This window comes from Lepus europaeus, chromosome 13, assembly GCF_033115175.1.
Source record: "Lepus europaeus isolate LE1 chromosome 13, mLepTim1.pri, whole genome shotgun sequence".
NCBI lineage: Eukaryota > Metazoa > Chordata > Mammalia > Lagomorpha > Leporidae > Lepus > Lepus europaeus.
The window spans coordinates 89,853,953-89,870,375 of NC_084839.1; the positions used below are offsets into that span (position 1 = coordinate 89,853,953).

At 53.1% G+C, this 16,423-nt stretch overlaps 1 protein-coding gene across 4 annotated transcripts in view; it reads left to right on the plus strand.

Moving 5' to 3' along the window:
* The window catches only part of NPAS2 (neuronal PAS domain protein 2), a 177,425-nt gene that overhangs the window by 137,292 nt on the left and 23,710 nt on the right, over positions 1-16,423 (plus strand). For all 4 annotated transcript variants that reach the window (XM_062208782.1, XM_062208781.1, XM_062208779.1 and 1 more), the window contains 6 exons: positions 4,877-4,995; positions 5,608-5,690; positions 6,625-6,731; positions 9,083-9,230; positions 12,312-12,393; positions 16,206-16,347. In XM_062208782.1, coding sequence (XP_062064766.1) covers positions 4,877-4,995; positions 5,608-5,690; positions 6,625-6,731; positions 9,083-9,230; positions 12,312-12,393; positions 16,206-16,347 — 681 coding nt within the window. The remainder of the gene's footprint in view (positions 1-4,876; positions 4,996-5,607; positions 5,691-6,624; positions 6,732-9,082; positions 9,231-12,311; positions 12,394-16,205; positions 16,348-16,423) is intronic.

A 16,423-nucleotide genomic window follows, 5' to 3' on the forward strand; every position in this document is an offset into this window, starting at 1 on the left:
CCAGGATATCCACTCGGAAGGCAGGGACAAGGACCTATAGGAAGTTCCCATTCCTGTGCAGGCAAACACTTGGTCCCGTCCACACCAGCCACCCACTGGATCTCTCGTCAATGGCCTTACAATTCCCTGGCTCCTGAAGACGTACGTGCCAGTTAACGAATACCAGCAGAAAGAAGGCAGGCAGGAGATTCCGCTGCAGAGCCGGGCATCTGCCTGGATGAGCCTCCCCAAGTCACCAGGTCCTGCCGAGGCAACCACAGGTGGGACCCAAAACTGAACAGATCGACGTAGCAGGTTAATCTCTAAGCTGATGCCTGTGTATGGCCAGTGAATGGTGTTCTACATACCCGAATGGCCCTTGGCAGAGAAAGGTCCCCCACGCCTGCAGCCTTCCATCTAGCAAATTGCAAATCCCCAGCTTCCTCCAGTGGCTGTCATGTGTCTCCCTCCGTTGCCCTTCCCTGTACCATGCAGAACTGGCAAAATGGAGAGGCAGGCATTTTCTGAGCAAAGCAGGTGTTGCCCCCAGCCTAGGAATAGGCAGCATTCTCGGGTCGCTGCTCTCCCAAGCACCCAGCCCCCCAGGCCCTCCGCACATAGCAGGAAGCTGTCACACAGAGGACGCGGAAGTCTGAAAGCTGTGCTCCATGGGGGGCAGAGGCCCTCTCCCGAGGGGCACAGAGTTCACCTTCCCAGTGCTGCAGAACCACAGTCTGCCACTGAGGACATTGAAGACAGCTGGAGTTTTTAGGATCTTTTTCTTTTTTCTATTTTTTTAAAAAGATTTTATTTATTTTACTTGAAAGTCAGAGTTACAGAGAGGCAGAGGCAGAGAGAGAGTCTTCCATCTGCTGGTTCACTCCCTAGATGGCCGAAATGGCCGGAGCTGCACTGATCCGAAGCCAGGAGCCAGGAGCTTCTTCCAGGTCTCCCACTTGGGTGCAGGGGCCCAAGGACCTGGGCCATCTTCTACTGCTCTCCCAGGCCATAGCAGAGAGCTGGATCGGAAATGGAGCAGCTGGGACATGAACCAGCGTCCATATGAGATGCCAGCACTGCAGGTGGCGGCTCTACCACTATGCCACAGTTCCGGTCCCTAGGATTATTTTCTTCCTTGAGCAAATCTCACCATTGGTTATCCTTGTCCTCCCAGACACCTGTCAGCTGTGTGCTCCCTTTATTCCGGGCATGCAGGAAAGCTGTCTGTCACCTTTGTGGACTCTGAGCAGCTGTTCTGACTACAGCTTTTGCAAGCAGTACCTCCTGAACAGCCGTCTCATCTTGTGCTGTGAACCAATGCTCACCGTGACCATGGCTCTTTCCTGGCCCCTTGTGGAAGGAGAAGCCCCGCCCCCACTGGCATCCTGACTGGCAGCTCCCCTTTGTCAGGGCTCCCACTTGGAAGCCATCCTCAGGGGCTCGTGGATGACACAGACAATAGCCATTCTCAGCCTCCAGAGAACCGGAGGACTCTTATTTTTTGGCATCCCAAGAATGCCAACCCAAGGCAAAAACTCTTCCAAGGTCTCCAAAGTTAGAGACTGTTCAAGAAAGGTTCAAGATGTGCTAACAAGTGGGCCGGTTTCATAAGGAGACCGGATACCACCATCCAACATCTCTCAGAGCAGGAGCCCACGGCAGGCACTTCCGCTGTTCCCCATCAGGGCAGTGAGCTGGCCTTGGTGCCAGCGGGCCCCAGAGCTATGCCCTGTGAGACCTTTCCGAGTGGACCAGTCCCCAGGCGGTGCCCCGGGTGGTGCCGCACAAGGCCAGCATCGTGGCCTGTGCACTGGTTACTGGCAAGGATCACAATGTCCCCTCCCAAACCGGGCCTTGGGCTGTGGTTTAGATACGTGATGGAAGGTACTCTTGTGAAAGAGTTAACTGTAAACTCATGTTGAGCACCTGTTGTCTGCAGGACACCTGTTTGGAGCTGGAGAGAGAAAGAGAGCAAGACCTAGTTGGCAGCATGGGGAAGGCTGTGTCTGTTTAGCTTTTGGCCTGAGTCAGATCCACTTTGAGTAAGCTGTTCCTGATGGGGAAAAACGTAGCAAGGAGGAATCACTTTTCTCTATATCACGAGTGGTCAGAGTTCTCAGAGGACAGAGCTGTGCCCGCGTTTGGTGGTTAATCCCCAATGCGAGGCTCAGGAAGCCAACTGTAATTAGCTGAACTCTTTTTCTGTTACTTAAATTGAAACAACTAATTGATTCCTTAATTAATGCTTTGCGCTACCTGGGGATCCAGAGTGCCAGAGAGTTATTCTAAGGGCTGAACATGACGCAGAAGTAGGAAGCACACTGCCACTGTGTTGACGCTAGGGGGCGCAGGAAGGCTGGTGCTGGGGAGCAGGGCCATGGCGGAGGCGGCGGGAGGGATGCTGACTGCATCTTCCCCGCCATGGCCTTCCCCTTGGCCGCAATGAAAACGCCCTTCCTTGATTTACTGTCACCCTGAGCAAGCTCTTGGTTGTGGAAGATGTTGGGTGGGGGGTGGAAAGAGCTTGCCAAGAAGAGGGGTTGCTCTGTGCTGGGCCCACTTGTAGAATGTCTGATTATGGAGGGCAGCACACTCAGCAATGAAGACTTCCCATCGTGGCATCCGTGTTCATCTGCAAAGCCTTACAAGTTACACAAGCGCAGACACAACTGTGCAGGCGACAGCCAGGACGACACTCAGCTCTGCACAACACCCACTTCAGGGCCCTGGCCTCCCCTTGAAGCAGTGCAAGGGACTTGACATCTTCCCACGCCCCGATCTTCCCTGCCCCGTTCTCCTCCTTGCAGTCCATCAAGGAGGTGCCTGGTTTACAGACAAAGAACCGGGAGGCTTTTTCTTAAATTCCTGGGAAGGCCTCCGAGGTTTGCTTGGAAGGTCTTGGTCTGATACCAAAAAGCGTCGGGAGGATTTTATTCCGTCATCATCTGGCTGGGTGATGTCTCTTAGATTTAAGCGGCGGGTATTTCACAGCTGGGAAATGTTTTCATGTCTCTCTCTTGGTTTTTAATCACGCAGATGTTCACATCTGCCGGCCCTTCCCTTGTGTGGAATTGTTTTTCTTCCCCTTGATAAATTTCTTGGCTCACTCTTGTGAATTAATCTGCAATGTTCTACGCCAACTTGTGACAGCTATAAGCTCTCCAGAGACCACTATTTTTTTATTTTACCCACTTGATATTCTTGTTTGGAAACATTAGTATTTATGTGGTTGAATTTAGAGAGTACGTTGGGTAAGCCGAGTGCATCGTGTTAGTGGCGAGAAGGTCACGTCATAGGATCACGTAGACACCTGTCAATGCACACAGCAAACAAGAATGATGGGAAAGCTAAAATCCCAAGAAAATCTTGCAGATTTCCTTTTAGGAAATCAGTTCTCTAGTGCTCTCCACGTTCTTAGTGGCAAACCGGACAGTGTTTAAATCTGCAAGTTCAGAATGGGCAGGATACAGAGTAGTCCCTAGCTATCGGTGGGGACTCCATTCGTTCCAGGACCCCTGAGAATACCTAAGTCCACAGACACTCAAGTTCCTTACACGACACGGTGTCGCGTTTGCACAGAACCTGTGCGCTTCCTCCCGTAGACTTGAAATCATCTCTGGATTGCTTGTAATACCTACTACTGTATCATTGCTTGGCTATATCATGTGTTATCCTGTGTTGTTTAGGGCGTAACGATAAAGAAAAATGTGTGTGTTCAGTACATGGTGGCTTTTAGACTACTTTTGATCTGTGGCTGGTTGAATGCCTGCGTGTGGAACCCCAGGACAGAGGACCAGCTGTCATTGGCAGCTCCCTGGGGACCTGCAGAGCTGTCAGAAGTGGTGGCACCTGGGCTTTGGAAGCAGGGGACGGGGGTGGGGCCCGGACAGCCACACCAAATTCCCCCGGGAACCTGGCTGCAAGGCCGACCTTGAGAATTGCATGTGTGTGCCAAGTTGCCTTTTCTCAGCTTTCACGGGGTTCTTTTTCCCACCCAGCAAGCTGCACCTAATAATAGCAAAAGTCCCCTGTGACCCCAAAGGTCCCTCCCGCGCCCTGAAGGCAGAGGTGAGGCTGACATAGGCGGTGCCTCCCTGGGAGACGGAGGAAGGTCTCCGGCTCTCAGCGCCATGCCAGGCCGAGCCCAGAGCGCTCCGTGCTTTCCACTGTGAGTGACCTCAACTAATGCTGGGAACTTTCAGGCCTCAGTCTCCTCATCTGTGAAATGGGGTGCTGTCCTGCCTTCTCACCTGTGCAATGCTGTGCAATGAGCAAGTTCTGTCATGGGTGCCAGAGAGACCTCTGGAGATGGCCCTCCACCTGAGGCCACCTCCCCACTGGCCCAGACCCAGCCCTGGCATCAGCCTGGGCTCCCAAGGGGAGTTTCGAGTCCTAGGTAGGCCACGCTGGGGCCAGAGGCTGTAGAAGGGGTTCCTGGTGCCAAGACCCACTCTCTGCTTGCGGCCTGCGGTATCTGAAGCTTTGTCAGCTTGTGTGGAGCTCCCCATGCGGGTGCCATTGAAGCCATCTTCTCATTCCACAAACTATTTTCTCCCGACATATCAAGCCGAGGGCTGCAGGGTAGCAAAAGGGAGAAGCTGTGCCTATAACAATTACAAGCATAAAGTCCAGCCCTGGTTCTACCTCTAAGCAAGCTGTCGGGCCTTGTGCAAATAGTATCACCACTCTGTGCCTCGGTTTGCTCTCCTGTACAATGGGAATACTTAGCGACCTCATCCAGCTATCATAGGCGTGAAACTAGTTCATGTCCCTAAGGCCCTAGGAGTGGTGCTTGGTTTAGAGTAAGCGCCAGGTTGAGCTGGCTTTTGTCACCAGGCAGGACTAACCTGTGTGTCCTGTTCTCTCTCTCACCCCCCTCCACTCCCCCGCCACCCAGTGCCTAGCCCCTCCTGTAACGGCTTTGACACCACCCTCTCAAGGCCGTGTCGGGTGCCACTAGAAAAGGAAGTCTGCTTCATCGCCACCGTGCGCCTGGCAACACCGCAATTCTTAAAGGCAAGTACCTGCCCGAGCCCCCGGCGTGCTGAGCGTCTGCGACTCAGTTGCACGCAGTCCTGTTTCGATCCTTGTCTATACGCGAGGGTAAAATGCCAGTGAGGTTGTCCCTGGGCTTCGGAAACGGGCCATGCCTCGGTTCTGTGCCTGCCACACAGGCCCTCCCCCTGTCCCCCGAGTTACTCTCTTTGAAGGCAGCCTGCTGAGCGACTGTCTGCTAAATGTGTAACTCAGGGCAGGCACAGGAGAGAAGCGAAGTGTCAGAGACTCCAAGGTAGCTTTCACACCCAGGGCACGCATGCTGCCTGCAATCAGGAACTCCCATGGGGGTGGCGAGCCATTCCCCACATGTCGGCCTTGCCTGCAGGTAATGGGAAGGCAGTGGTGTGACATTCTGGCTCGTAGGTATCTTTCCCCAGCTTGTGAAATAAATTTAGTATCAGCTCAGACCGAAATTAGCTACAGATGACGAGCTCCAGTCCAACACGCCTTGGAGGCGTGCTCAGAACGATTTTAACTTCTGTTACCCACCACAAGCTCCTCTATGAGCAAACCTGGGGTGAGCGTCTGGCACCCCCAAGCAACCATTTCTTTCTCCCTCTTCCAATACAGGAAATGTGCATAGTTGATGAACCGCTAGAGGAATTCACTTCGAGGCATAGCTTGGAATGGAAATTTTTATTTCTGGATCACAGGTTTGTGCAAAGCAAAACATATTTGGGTTGGGTCCTTTTCAAGTGTTGCGTGCATGCAATGGGCTGTCCTTGGGAGAGGAACGTCCAGCCTGGTCCCGGGAGGGAGAAGGACTTGCTGGCGGCGGCGGGGAGAGTGGTTCCCAGCCAGGGGCGAGGCAGGCATGGGTCTCAGGCACCCGTACTGTGTTCCATCACGTGCCTCAGCCCCTGGCATCCTGCGGATAATCCCCCCTCAGGGCCTTTTGCAGCTCCCAGGAAGACAGTGGCAGGTGCAGAGAGAACCATGTCTTTCCCCACGCCTTCTATCCTTTGGCCTTCCCTGGTGACAGTCATCACAGTTTGGGAACCAGAAATCTCCCAGCCCAGCCAGCACTGGGCTGACCCAGTCTATAGCTGATTTAATTAGCTGGTAGCAATCATGTGTAGGATTATTTGGGCTGGGTTATGCCACAGGATCAGAGGGTCTGAATGCCAAAACAGGGGCAGGCCACTGACTGAGTCAGCCGGTAAGGTGCCGCTCGGTCTCAGCTCTGCTCTTGCTGGTCTCGGCCCTGCTCTTGACTTCTGATGCACACCCTGGAGAGCAGCAGGTGACAGCCCTCGTGGTTGGTTTCCTCTCTCCCATATGGGAGACCTGGATTGATTTCCCAGATCCTGGCTTCAGCCTGCCCCAGCCCTCGCTGTTGGCAGCATGTGGGGAGTGAACCAGAAGATGAGAATCTCTCTTGCTCTCTCTGTCTCTCTGCTTCTCAAATAAAGTTCACTTTGTTTTAAAGATGCCAAAGCAGTTTTGCCCTTTGGAGAACACAGCCCTGTCTGGTTTTGACCACCGCCATGTTAACTTTCCTTGAGAAGCGAGACCCCCCCGTGTTGCTGGTTAATCAAGCAAGCTGTACCCGGTACACTGAACAGCAACCCCTTTGTCCCCCTGCAGAGCCCCTCCCATCATAGGATACCTGCCTTTCGAAGTGCTGGGCACCTCGGGCTATGACTACTACCACATCGACGACCTGGAGCTCCTGGCCAGGTGCCACCAGCACCGTGAGTATCACCCGCCCGGCCCAAGTGCAGGGCCTGGCACTCACTCCCCAGCCCCAGGGCTGGCTCCATGCTTCTAGACATCTACTGGCTTCCTGGTTTCTTTTTGGGACATGAGACCTCGGGGTGTGGGCAAAGCCCCTGCCTGCATTTACCCCCACGTAGTTGCCCCTGGAATTGAATCTGCCCCTGCCCCAGACTCACGCCCCGCCCTCCCCCCAGGACTCTGCAGCCATCCGTGCTCTTTAATCCTAATTGAGAAACTAAGCCTCTGCCGGTGGCTGGGGTTTGGGGTTATGAAACACATTGCAGAGACAAAACACTGAATCATATCCCTGTTCCTTAGTCAGCAGACAGGTGTGGGTGCCCGGCTGCGGGCCAGAGACCGAGCTAGGGCGACCCAGGGGGCCGACAGGGCAGGGTCTACTGGGAAAGTCAGAAAGAGCTGACTCTGCACCATGAGGTTGCCCAAGGAAAAGGACGTGCACAGGATGGTAGGGGGCTCAGGAGGACCCTCCCCCAGCCAGGGGAGTGGGGGGAGGAAGGCTCTGGTGCAGAGGAGGGGAGCATGCTGGCACACTCGGGCAGTGAGAATTACGAGGTTCTACTTTGCAAGAGGAGTCAACCATCAGGCACTTAACACTGCATTTTCTGGGCCAGCTCTTAGCTTTGAATAGCTAGTAACGTTGGCCTGTGGCTCCTGATACATGAATCCACTCTGAGCACTGGGTTTTAATACAAGGGGACTTCCGGAAGCTCACACGGCACATAAAATCAAAAAGCGGAGGCTAGGGGCGAGGGTTTGGCCTCACAATGAAGATGCTGGTTTGGATTCCCCACATCTCAGATTACAGTGCCTGGGTTCAAGTCCCAGCTCCGCTCCTTGCCAATGTGCACTCTAGGAGACAGCAGGTTGAAGAATGGCATTTAGCATCCCTGCCTTGGGCCAGGCCGGCTTGCTCTGTCGGGCCCAGCCCTCCCTCTGCTGGGCGATTCCCCTCCCCAGAGGGTGCACTCATCAACTCTTGACCATTTGCATAATGAGTGGCTAAATTCCGGGCAGCTCAGCAGTGAAACCCGATTCTTCCTCCACTCTGCAGCCTGCATCAGCCTCCAGGCTGATGGACCTGGAGCATCCATTCCAGTCTGGACAGCCCCAGGAAAGTTGCCAATAGCCTGGGGTGGGGGCCCAGGCAGCTCTGTGGCTGGAGGAGGCTTGGGGCAGAGGCATCAGTCCCTGACCCTCTGGAACCCTATAGACAGGATCTGAACTGCTGCTGTCTGAGGCTGCTGGCCCTCAGGTCTGTTTTGGATCCCGTCCTCCCAGCGCCTGGATGGCTCCAAACACAGGTCCACCTACAGCAGGAGATTGTGTACCGGGAAAACCTGGGCCTTTTTAAATTAAACCTCTGTTTTGAAAATCTGTCTGCTTCTGCCTTTGAGGACCTCTTTAAGCTTTTGAGCATTTGGGAAAGCATGTGTGTTGTTCTTCTATTGTTTAAGAACTCATTACAGGGACCGGCTCATGGTGCAGCAAGTTAAGCTACTGCCTGAGACGCCAGCAGCCCGTTTAAGCGTGGGTTCGAATCCTGGCTGCTCCACTTCTGACGCAGCTCCCCACTAATGTGCCTGGGAAGGCAGTGGATGATGGCCCAAGTACCTGGGGGCCCTGCCACATGCGTGGGAGACCTGGTTGGAGTTCCAGGCACTTGGCTTTGGTCTGGCTCAGCCCCAGCCATCGTGGACTTTTGGGGAGTGAACTGATAGATGGAAGATCTTTTTCTATGTGTCTCTCCCTTTCTCTCTGTAATTCTGCCTTTCAAAAAACAACAACAACAAAAAAAAGAATTCATTGAGGCTGGTGCTGTAATGTGGGTTAAGCCTCTGCCTGCGGCACCAGCATCTCCTGTGGGTGCCAGTTCATGTCCCTGCTGCTCCACTTCTGATCCAGCTCTCTTCTATGGCCTGGGAAAGCAGTAGAAGATGGCCCAAGTCCTTGGGCCCCTGCACCCATGTGGGAGACCCAGAAGAAGCTCCTGGCTCCTGGCTTGGGATCAGCACAGCTCCTGCTGATGCAGTCAACTGGGGAGTGAACCAGCAGATAGAAGCCATTTCTCTCCGTCTCTCCCTCTCTCTATCTGTAACTCTACCTCTCAAATAAATAAGTCTTTAAAAAAAAAAAAAATTCACTGCGATTTGCCATGATCTTGATAGTCCTTGTAGAATCATGCATCCAGGGCCGTGAGCCATGCCAGGCACTGCTTTTGGAGAGCGCGTGCGCTAGCGGAACTCTCGGGGAAGGACGGTCTGGGTGCCCGCGTGTGTCATGTGCAGAACCCGTTTCCTGCCCGCAGTGATGCAGTTTGGCAAAGGGAAGTCGTGTTGCTACCGGTTTCTGACCAAAGGGCAGCAGTGGATCTGGCTACAGACGCACTACTACATCACCTACCATCAGTGGAACTCCAAGCCCGAGTTCATCGTGTGCACGCACTCCGTGGTCAGGTACCGTGCGGCGGGTGGGTCTGGCCCGTGTCCTTGCAGCGCCTGGGGGGAGGAGGTGCGAGAGGCCCCGCATGACCACAGCACGTGGGCAGCAGCCGCAAGCCCTCCCAGTCTTGGAGGGTGGAGCCCAGGCGGTGCTCTGAGGTCCCCCGGGCCCCGCCCCCCTCTAGCTCCACCCCCTGCTGCCATCTTCCAGGACAAAGGCTTCTTTTGACTTTTCCATCAGCCCCCTCCCTTTGAGAAATTAATTTACTGGAGAGGCGGAGAGACAGAGGGAGAGACTAGAGAGCAAGAGAGGACTCCCATCCGCTAGCTCATGCCCCAAATACCCACCATGGCCAGGACTGGGCCAGGGCTGGGGGTGGAGCCAGGAACCTCAAATGCAATCCAGGGCTCTCAGGTGGGTGGCAGGACGCCAGCTGGTTGACTGTCACTTCCACCTGATTCTGTAGCAGCAGGAAGCTGGAGGCAGGAAGCAGCGGTGGGCATTGAACCCAGGCACTCGGCTGTGGGATGCAGATGTCTTAAAGCGCTAGGTAAAACATCCGCCTCCATCAAGCCCCTTGGAAAGCCGCGTGAGCACTCTGGCTGCCAGGGTATTACTTAGTAAGTTCCTGCTTCACTGACCTACTTACATATTTTTCCCTCATTCTCTATCCATCCCCCGGCCTTCCCTTGCTGCTGTTTTGAGAAGAAAATTAAAATGTTGCCTCTGAGTAACTCAAACACTCACTCTTCCTTATTTTTAATGCTTTGAAAATGCCTGCTGGCCACCGAGGCCGTGTTGGGAGAACAGACGAGCTGCTCCTGGGAGAGGGTCCCTGGCGGATCCGTGGTGGCCTCAGGCAGACCTCGGCCCCACGTGGGTGAGCCAGGCTTCAAAGTGGGGGCGGCACATCCAGCAGTTCACAGACATCCAGAGTGGGGCCACAGCTCCCGGAGGTGAGGGAGGGAAGTGATTCTCCCCACTACTCGCAGAAGCTACCAGGACAGAAATCAATTTTGAGCTGGTTCAGAGTCGAGCCTTTGAAAGTAACAGAGAAAGGGGAGTTAGAAGAACTGCATTTTGTATGCATTTTCCTTCTGCATCCTTGAGTTCCACGTCTGTGGGTTCCATCAACTCAGGATCCAAAATATTAAAAAAAAAAAAAAAAAAAGACACATCTGGACGGAGCTGTGCAGACATCTTGTCATTATTCCCTAAACTGCAGATATAACAACTGTCTACTGATATTGTGTTAGGTACGATAGGTTGTCTAGTGATGGCTTAAGTACGGGAGGATGTGCGTAGATTATCCACAAACACCATGCCAGTTTCTGTAAGGGTGTGGAGCATTCATGGGCTTGGGTATCCCAGGGGATCCTGGAGCCCCCTGGATCCTGAGAGATGGTTGCACGTGTCTCTCTCTATGTGCATATCTGAAACAGGTCCAGGTAGAGAGATGGACAGTCGCACACTCTCCTGCATCAGTAGAGTCAACTAGTGAGTCGTTACTCTTCCATAGTGTGCAGGACGAGAGGTGAGAGGAGAAACGCTCGTTTTCCTTGGCCAGTGACCCTGACTCTGTTTCCTGCCCACATTCGGCCCTTGCGCTTTGATTCCCAGCCCACCCTGGGGAAACTGAGCGGCCCTGGATTCTGACTCCCTGGCCAGTCTCCCCAACTGCCACCCAGCTGGGACCTTTGCCAAGGACCTGTCTTACTGCCAGGGAAGGATGGACATCACCCATACCTTACTCTTCAGGCTCTGCTCTCCCCTACTCTGCCTTGCCACCCTCCACCTCCTAAATCTTAGACAGAAGCCCCCAGAGATAGTAGGGCGCGCACTGAGTGAACCTGGAAGGTGACCCGTGTTCCAGAGCCCCAAGAGCCCTCATCTCTGCTCAAGATCCCCCCAGCCTCACCTCCACATATGAGGCGCAGTCGGTGGCAAGGCTGCTCAGCCATGGCTACGCTGAATTGATTTAGTTGCACTATTGAATAAGTGTGCCTGGGCCTGGCTTGCTCTAGGTGTATTTGAGAGAAAACTTTCTGAGGAAAGAATTTACTGAAAGCATTGCACAGTTCAGAATGAACACGTTTTAAGGAATGTTTCTAATTATGTAAAAGTAGAAGCCCAGGGGGCCAGTGCTGTGGCACAGTAGGTTAAGCATCTGCCTGCAGTGCTGGCATCCCCGTATGAGTGCCAGTTTGAGTCCTGGCAGCTCCACTTCCAATCCAGCTCCTTGCTGAAGGCCTGGGAGAGCTGTGGAAGATGTCCAAGGTCCTTGGGCCCCTGTACCTGCATAGGAGACGCTCCTGGCTTTGGATCAGCACAACTCTAGCCATTGCAGCCATCTGGGCAGTGACCCACTAGATGAAAGACCTCTCTCTCTGTCTCTCCCTCTGTAACTCTGCCTCTCAAACAAATAAAATAAGTCTAAAAAAAGAAAAGAAGGTAGAAGCTCATCCCATAAGTGGAAATGTATTTTTTAAAAAATTGAGTTTGGAATTGGGAGAGGAGGGGGAGAACAGTGAAAGAGAAGGGAATGAAACATCTTGGAGAAGTGGACAGGTGACCTAGAGGTTAAGATGCCACTGAGGATGCCTGTGTCCTATATCAGATACCTGAGTGTGATCCCTGGCTCCTGATTCCAGCTTCCTGCTAATTCAGACCCTGGCAGGCAGTGGTGATGGCTCAAGTAGTTGGGTTCTTGCCACCCACATGAGAGGGCTTCATTGAGTTTCCAGCTCCCAGCTACTGCAAGCATTTGGGGATTTAATGAGTGAATGGAAGCTTGCTCTCTCTCTCTCTCTCTCTCTCAAATGAATAATATTTTTTAATTCTTGGAAATGAAAATATTTCAAGTGTAACAGTAGAAAGTAATTTTCGATGTGATGCTAGTCATCACTCCAGTAAAACTGAAGCAGGAAATTCAACTCATTCCTTCACACAAGTCGCAGACTAGGCAGGGGCCTCTGTGCTGACTGTCCAGGGAGTGTGCATTGCACAGACAGCCTCAACATGCTGTGCAAGCTCACTTTGCAGCTGACCACCTGGAATGTCCCACCTCCACTGTGGTCTCTCGGTTCTCTGAGCAGTTACGCAGATGTCCGGGTGGAAAGGAGGCAGGAGCTGGCTTTGGAAGACCCACCTGAGACCATGCACCCCTCAGCACTAAAGGTAAGCTCATCCCTGCCAAGGGAGCAAGGCAAAGCCTCCCATGAGTTGTCTCACAAAGATAGTCATAAAACCGGAGCAGCTTATCGGTGTTGTGCTCTGGATATTCTCGTGTTGCTCGCGGTCATGGCGCTGTTCTGGTGTTTTCTTGCTTCCCTTCAGGACAGTCCTGTGGGTGGGTGCTGTTGTCCTTGTCCTCCTAATGAGGCTCAGAAGCACATAGAAGTTAGCTGTGGACCCAGAGACACCAGCGGCCCACCCTTCAGAGCTGGGTTAGAAATCCCCTTAGGACAGGCGACTCTCCAGCCTTCCAAGAATGCCTGTGAATTCATATTGTATTTCTTCCACAGAAATTTTTCTGGAGAGTTAATTCCATCAACCTTTTGGAGTGTGGCATAGTTCAGGTGCCCTGTCCTTTCCTGAGCTAGGTACAGGTGCTCTGTCTCCTGGGCCCGGGCATCCTGTGGGTGAATAGGCTGCTCCTAGCATGCTCTCCACACAGCTGCTATTCCTGTGTCTCTGGTCTTGGTTACCGGCCCTGCTGGCCCCAACTCCGAGTCAGGAAGCTCTGCTCTCAGCAGGCATTTTCCTCCCCAGAGCCCACATCCTGTTTCCTATCCCCCACCCTCACATCCCCTGCCTGGCTCCCTCTGGCCCAGCTCCTCCATGTTTGTCAGACAACTCAAGGGACCCTTGGAGATCATTTGCAAGTAGACCAGACCCCTGTTCTCCAAAGGTTGTTTTTAAAAAATAGACACAAATACTGGGAAAGAAAGAGAGAGGAAACAAGAGCGAAGACTGTTGTATTTCATCAAAGCTAAGAGGCCGTTGGCTAGAGGGTCTACCATCATCTCATCTCCCTCGATGAAAGAGAACAGGCTGCCAGTTTGTGAGCCAAGGATTCCTTTTCATCCATCAGAGGACTCATCCTGACCCCAGATATGTTTACGTGTGGGTTGGGAAAGCATGCTCATGGGAAACTGCGTGGTTTTCAAATGTTTTTCCACCAAAAGTAAGCTGTTCTTTTCATGCCATTTTTCCTCCCACTTCTTGAAGTGCCCCTGTAGAACTGACGGAGTTCAGGTTCCAGGGTATTCCATGACCTGGAAACCAAAGGTCTTGGCCAGAGGCTGTGCAGCAGCCACAGTTCAGCCTCTCGGCCTCCCTGTGATGGCACGAGAGCATGTCTTATCCACCGAGGACCACGCTGGGAGGAAGGAGAAATCCCCTGTAGTCGTCAGAGAGCAGCCATGCACCTGCGGAGTGAGCCTCCCCAGCTCGCCTGCTGCATGGTGGGGCTTCCCGCAGTGATGGGTCCCCAGTGTGCTGCTGTGACCCAGCTGTTACTGTTTATGGACGTGTTTATTGCCCTGTCACACTATACATCATGCATCATGTCAGAGAGTGGAATTACGCCGTGAATACGCAGGTGCTAGTTGCGCCGTACTGCACGGCTGAAGAACAGACACACTGTGTCTCATCCAATGGAAAATTCATCATTAAGGTCTCCTTTCCTTTGGGGATCCCAGAGCCTCATAAAAGTATAAAGTATATTTGTATAAATCCACAAATGCAGTCTCAGGTACAGGGTTAGGAAACCCCTTTTAAAGGAAAACTTCCAGGGACCTGGTGCTGTGGCGCAGCAGGTTAAAGCCCTGGCTTGCAGTGCCAGCATCCCATATGGGCGCCAGTTCGAGTCCCAGCTGCTCCACTTCTGATCTCCCCGCTGTTATGCCTGGCAAAGCAGTAGAAGATGGCCCAAGTGCTTGGGCCCCTTCGCCCACATGGGAGACCCAGAAGAAGCTCCTGGCTCCTGACTTCGGATTGGCTGAGCTCCAGCCATCATGGCCATTTGGGGAGTGAACCAGCAGATGGAAGAGTTCTCTCTGTAACTCTGTCTTTCAAATAAATAAAATAAATCATTAGGGGGAAAAAAAGGGAAAACCTCCAGGATGATGCTTCGCCAACCATCAGCGGTGATAGACCAGGTTTTTTTGTTTTTGGTTTTTTTTGTAAAATTTCAAATCTCAAGTTTCAAAAATTTCAAATTTCATTTGTAAAATGCAAATAAGGGGCCAACACTGTCGCATAGCAGATAAAACCACCATCCGCAGTGCTGGCATCCCATATGGGTGCCAGTTCAAGTCCTGGCTGCTCCTCTTCCAATCCAGCTGTCTGCTATGGCTTGGGAAAGCAGTAGAAAATGGCCCAAGTCTTTGGGCCCCTACATCCACATGGGAGACCCAGAGGAAGCTCCTGGCTCCTGGCTTCGGATCAGCACAGCTCCGGCTGTTGTGGCCACCTGGGGAGTGAACCAGAGGAAAGGAAGACCTCTCTCTCTCTCTCTCTCTCTCTCTCTCTCTCTCTCTCTCTCTGCCTCTCTGTAACTCTGCCTTTCAAATAAATAAAATAAATCCTTTTAAAAATGCAAATAAATTCCCATGCTTGGATGGGATACACAGTGGTGTAAAAGTGCTTGCTCCCTTCCTGGGTGCAGGACCACAGTATACCCCGGGAGCCATGGTCCAGGGACCCCTCGCAAGGGCCCTGATGGAAGGGACTGTGTCATTGAGCACTGGCACATCCAGGCCCTTCCTGTGACTCTGTTTTGCACAAGGACCTGAGGGTCACACTTCCTGCACAGGCCCTTCTCCTGCACACGCATGATGTCCACACTCATTGGACAGAACCTGTGGTGGAATGAAGAGGTGAAAAGGTCATGCCAAGATGGCTGCTGACAACAGAAACTGCCTGACAACAGCCCGTGATTGGATGGCTTTGGAAACCACATGACAAAAGAGCCTGACTGACAGCAGGCCGTGATTGGATGGTTTCAGAAACTGCCTGGCAACAAGAGCCTGACTGGCAACAGGCTGTGATTGGATGGCTTTGGAAACTGCCTGGCAGCAGGCTGTGATTGGTTAGGGCATAGACCGCCCCTTTACCGGATTGGCTGCCTTGGCTATATAAGCTGCTGGAACAACTGAAATAAACGAGTCTGCGGGCTGCTCACCTCTGGCCTGCTTTCACCCAACTCCCAGGGTCTGTTTCGAGACTCCGCACCTCTTGCTCCCACCATGCTCCTCCTCTCAGAACCGAAATCAACCTCAACAAGAACCGCCATTGCAACTCACACAAACAGGATTTTGCGCCTGAGACTGTGGGTTATAGACCAGCCTGTCCATGTAGCCCATTGGTTTCGGCAATTTCCACCTTAAGACAAGGCAGAAACAGGGCTCAGGAAAGGAATCACTATGTCTTTTAATTAAAATGACCTCTGTACGTAGGCCATGGAGGATGGGCGTATGTCCCTCAAGGTCATAACCATCGGAGCTGCGTTGTTTGTTTGAGGCAGAGACATCCTGGTGGCAGGATCAGTGTGGAGGCAGAGTTCGGGAGAGGAGGCCATAGGCCCTTTGCTCATTCACCATGTGGGGGCACAGAGGCTGCAGAGAGAAGTCTTGGGAGGCCGTGTGTCTGTCTCACTGGACACGTTAACAGTGTGATGCCAACAGCAACCTTGCTTCTGCATCCCGACTCTGCCCCTTTGCTTGGAAAGCCGAGATTCTGGGTGTCAAGGTGACAGTTTTAAGGGAAAAAAAGATGCAAAGTCAGCTGGGAACATCTAAGTCTAAATAAAAGGTGGGGAAGCGTAGTAACTGCTGCTTAGCAGCTGCAATCCCAGTGGCTGTGTCTGTTCGACTCTGGCCCAGTGTGCTCTGGGGGTGTCCCAAAAGCCTCCAGCCTCCAGGGTCTCCTCCATTCATTCCCACAGCGAGATGCCAAAATGCGGGCTTTGTGTTTGTGTGTTTCAGGACAAGGGCTCCGGCCTGGAACCTCAGCAGCCCTTCAGCGCGCTGGACGCAGGTGCCCCGGGCCTTCACGCCAGCCCCTCGCCATCGGCATCCTCAAGGAGTTCCCACAAGTCCTCGCACACGGCCATGTCAGAACCCACCTGTGAGTGCCCTGCCATGGAGGGGGCGTGGCCCAGGGGACCTCACTGGACCAGGAGGGACAGAGTCCCACAAGGGTC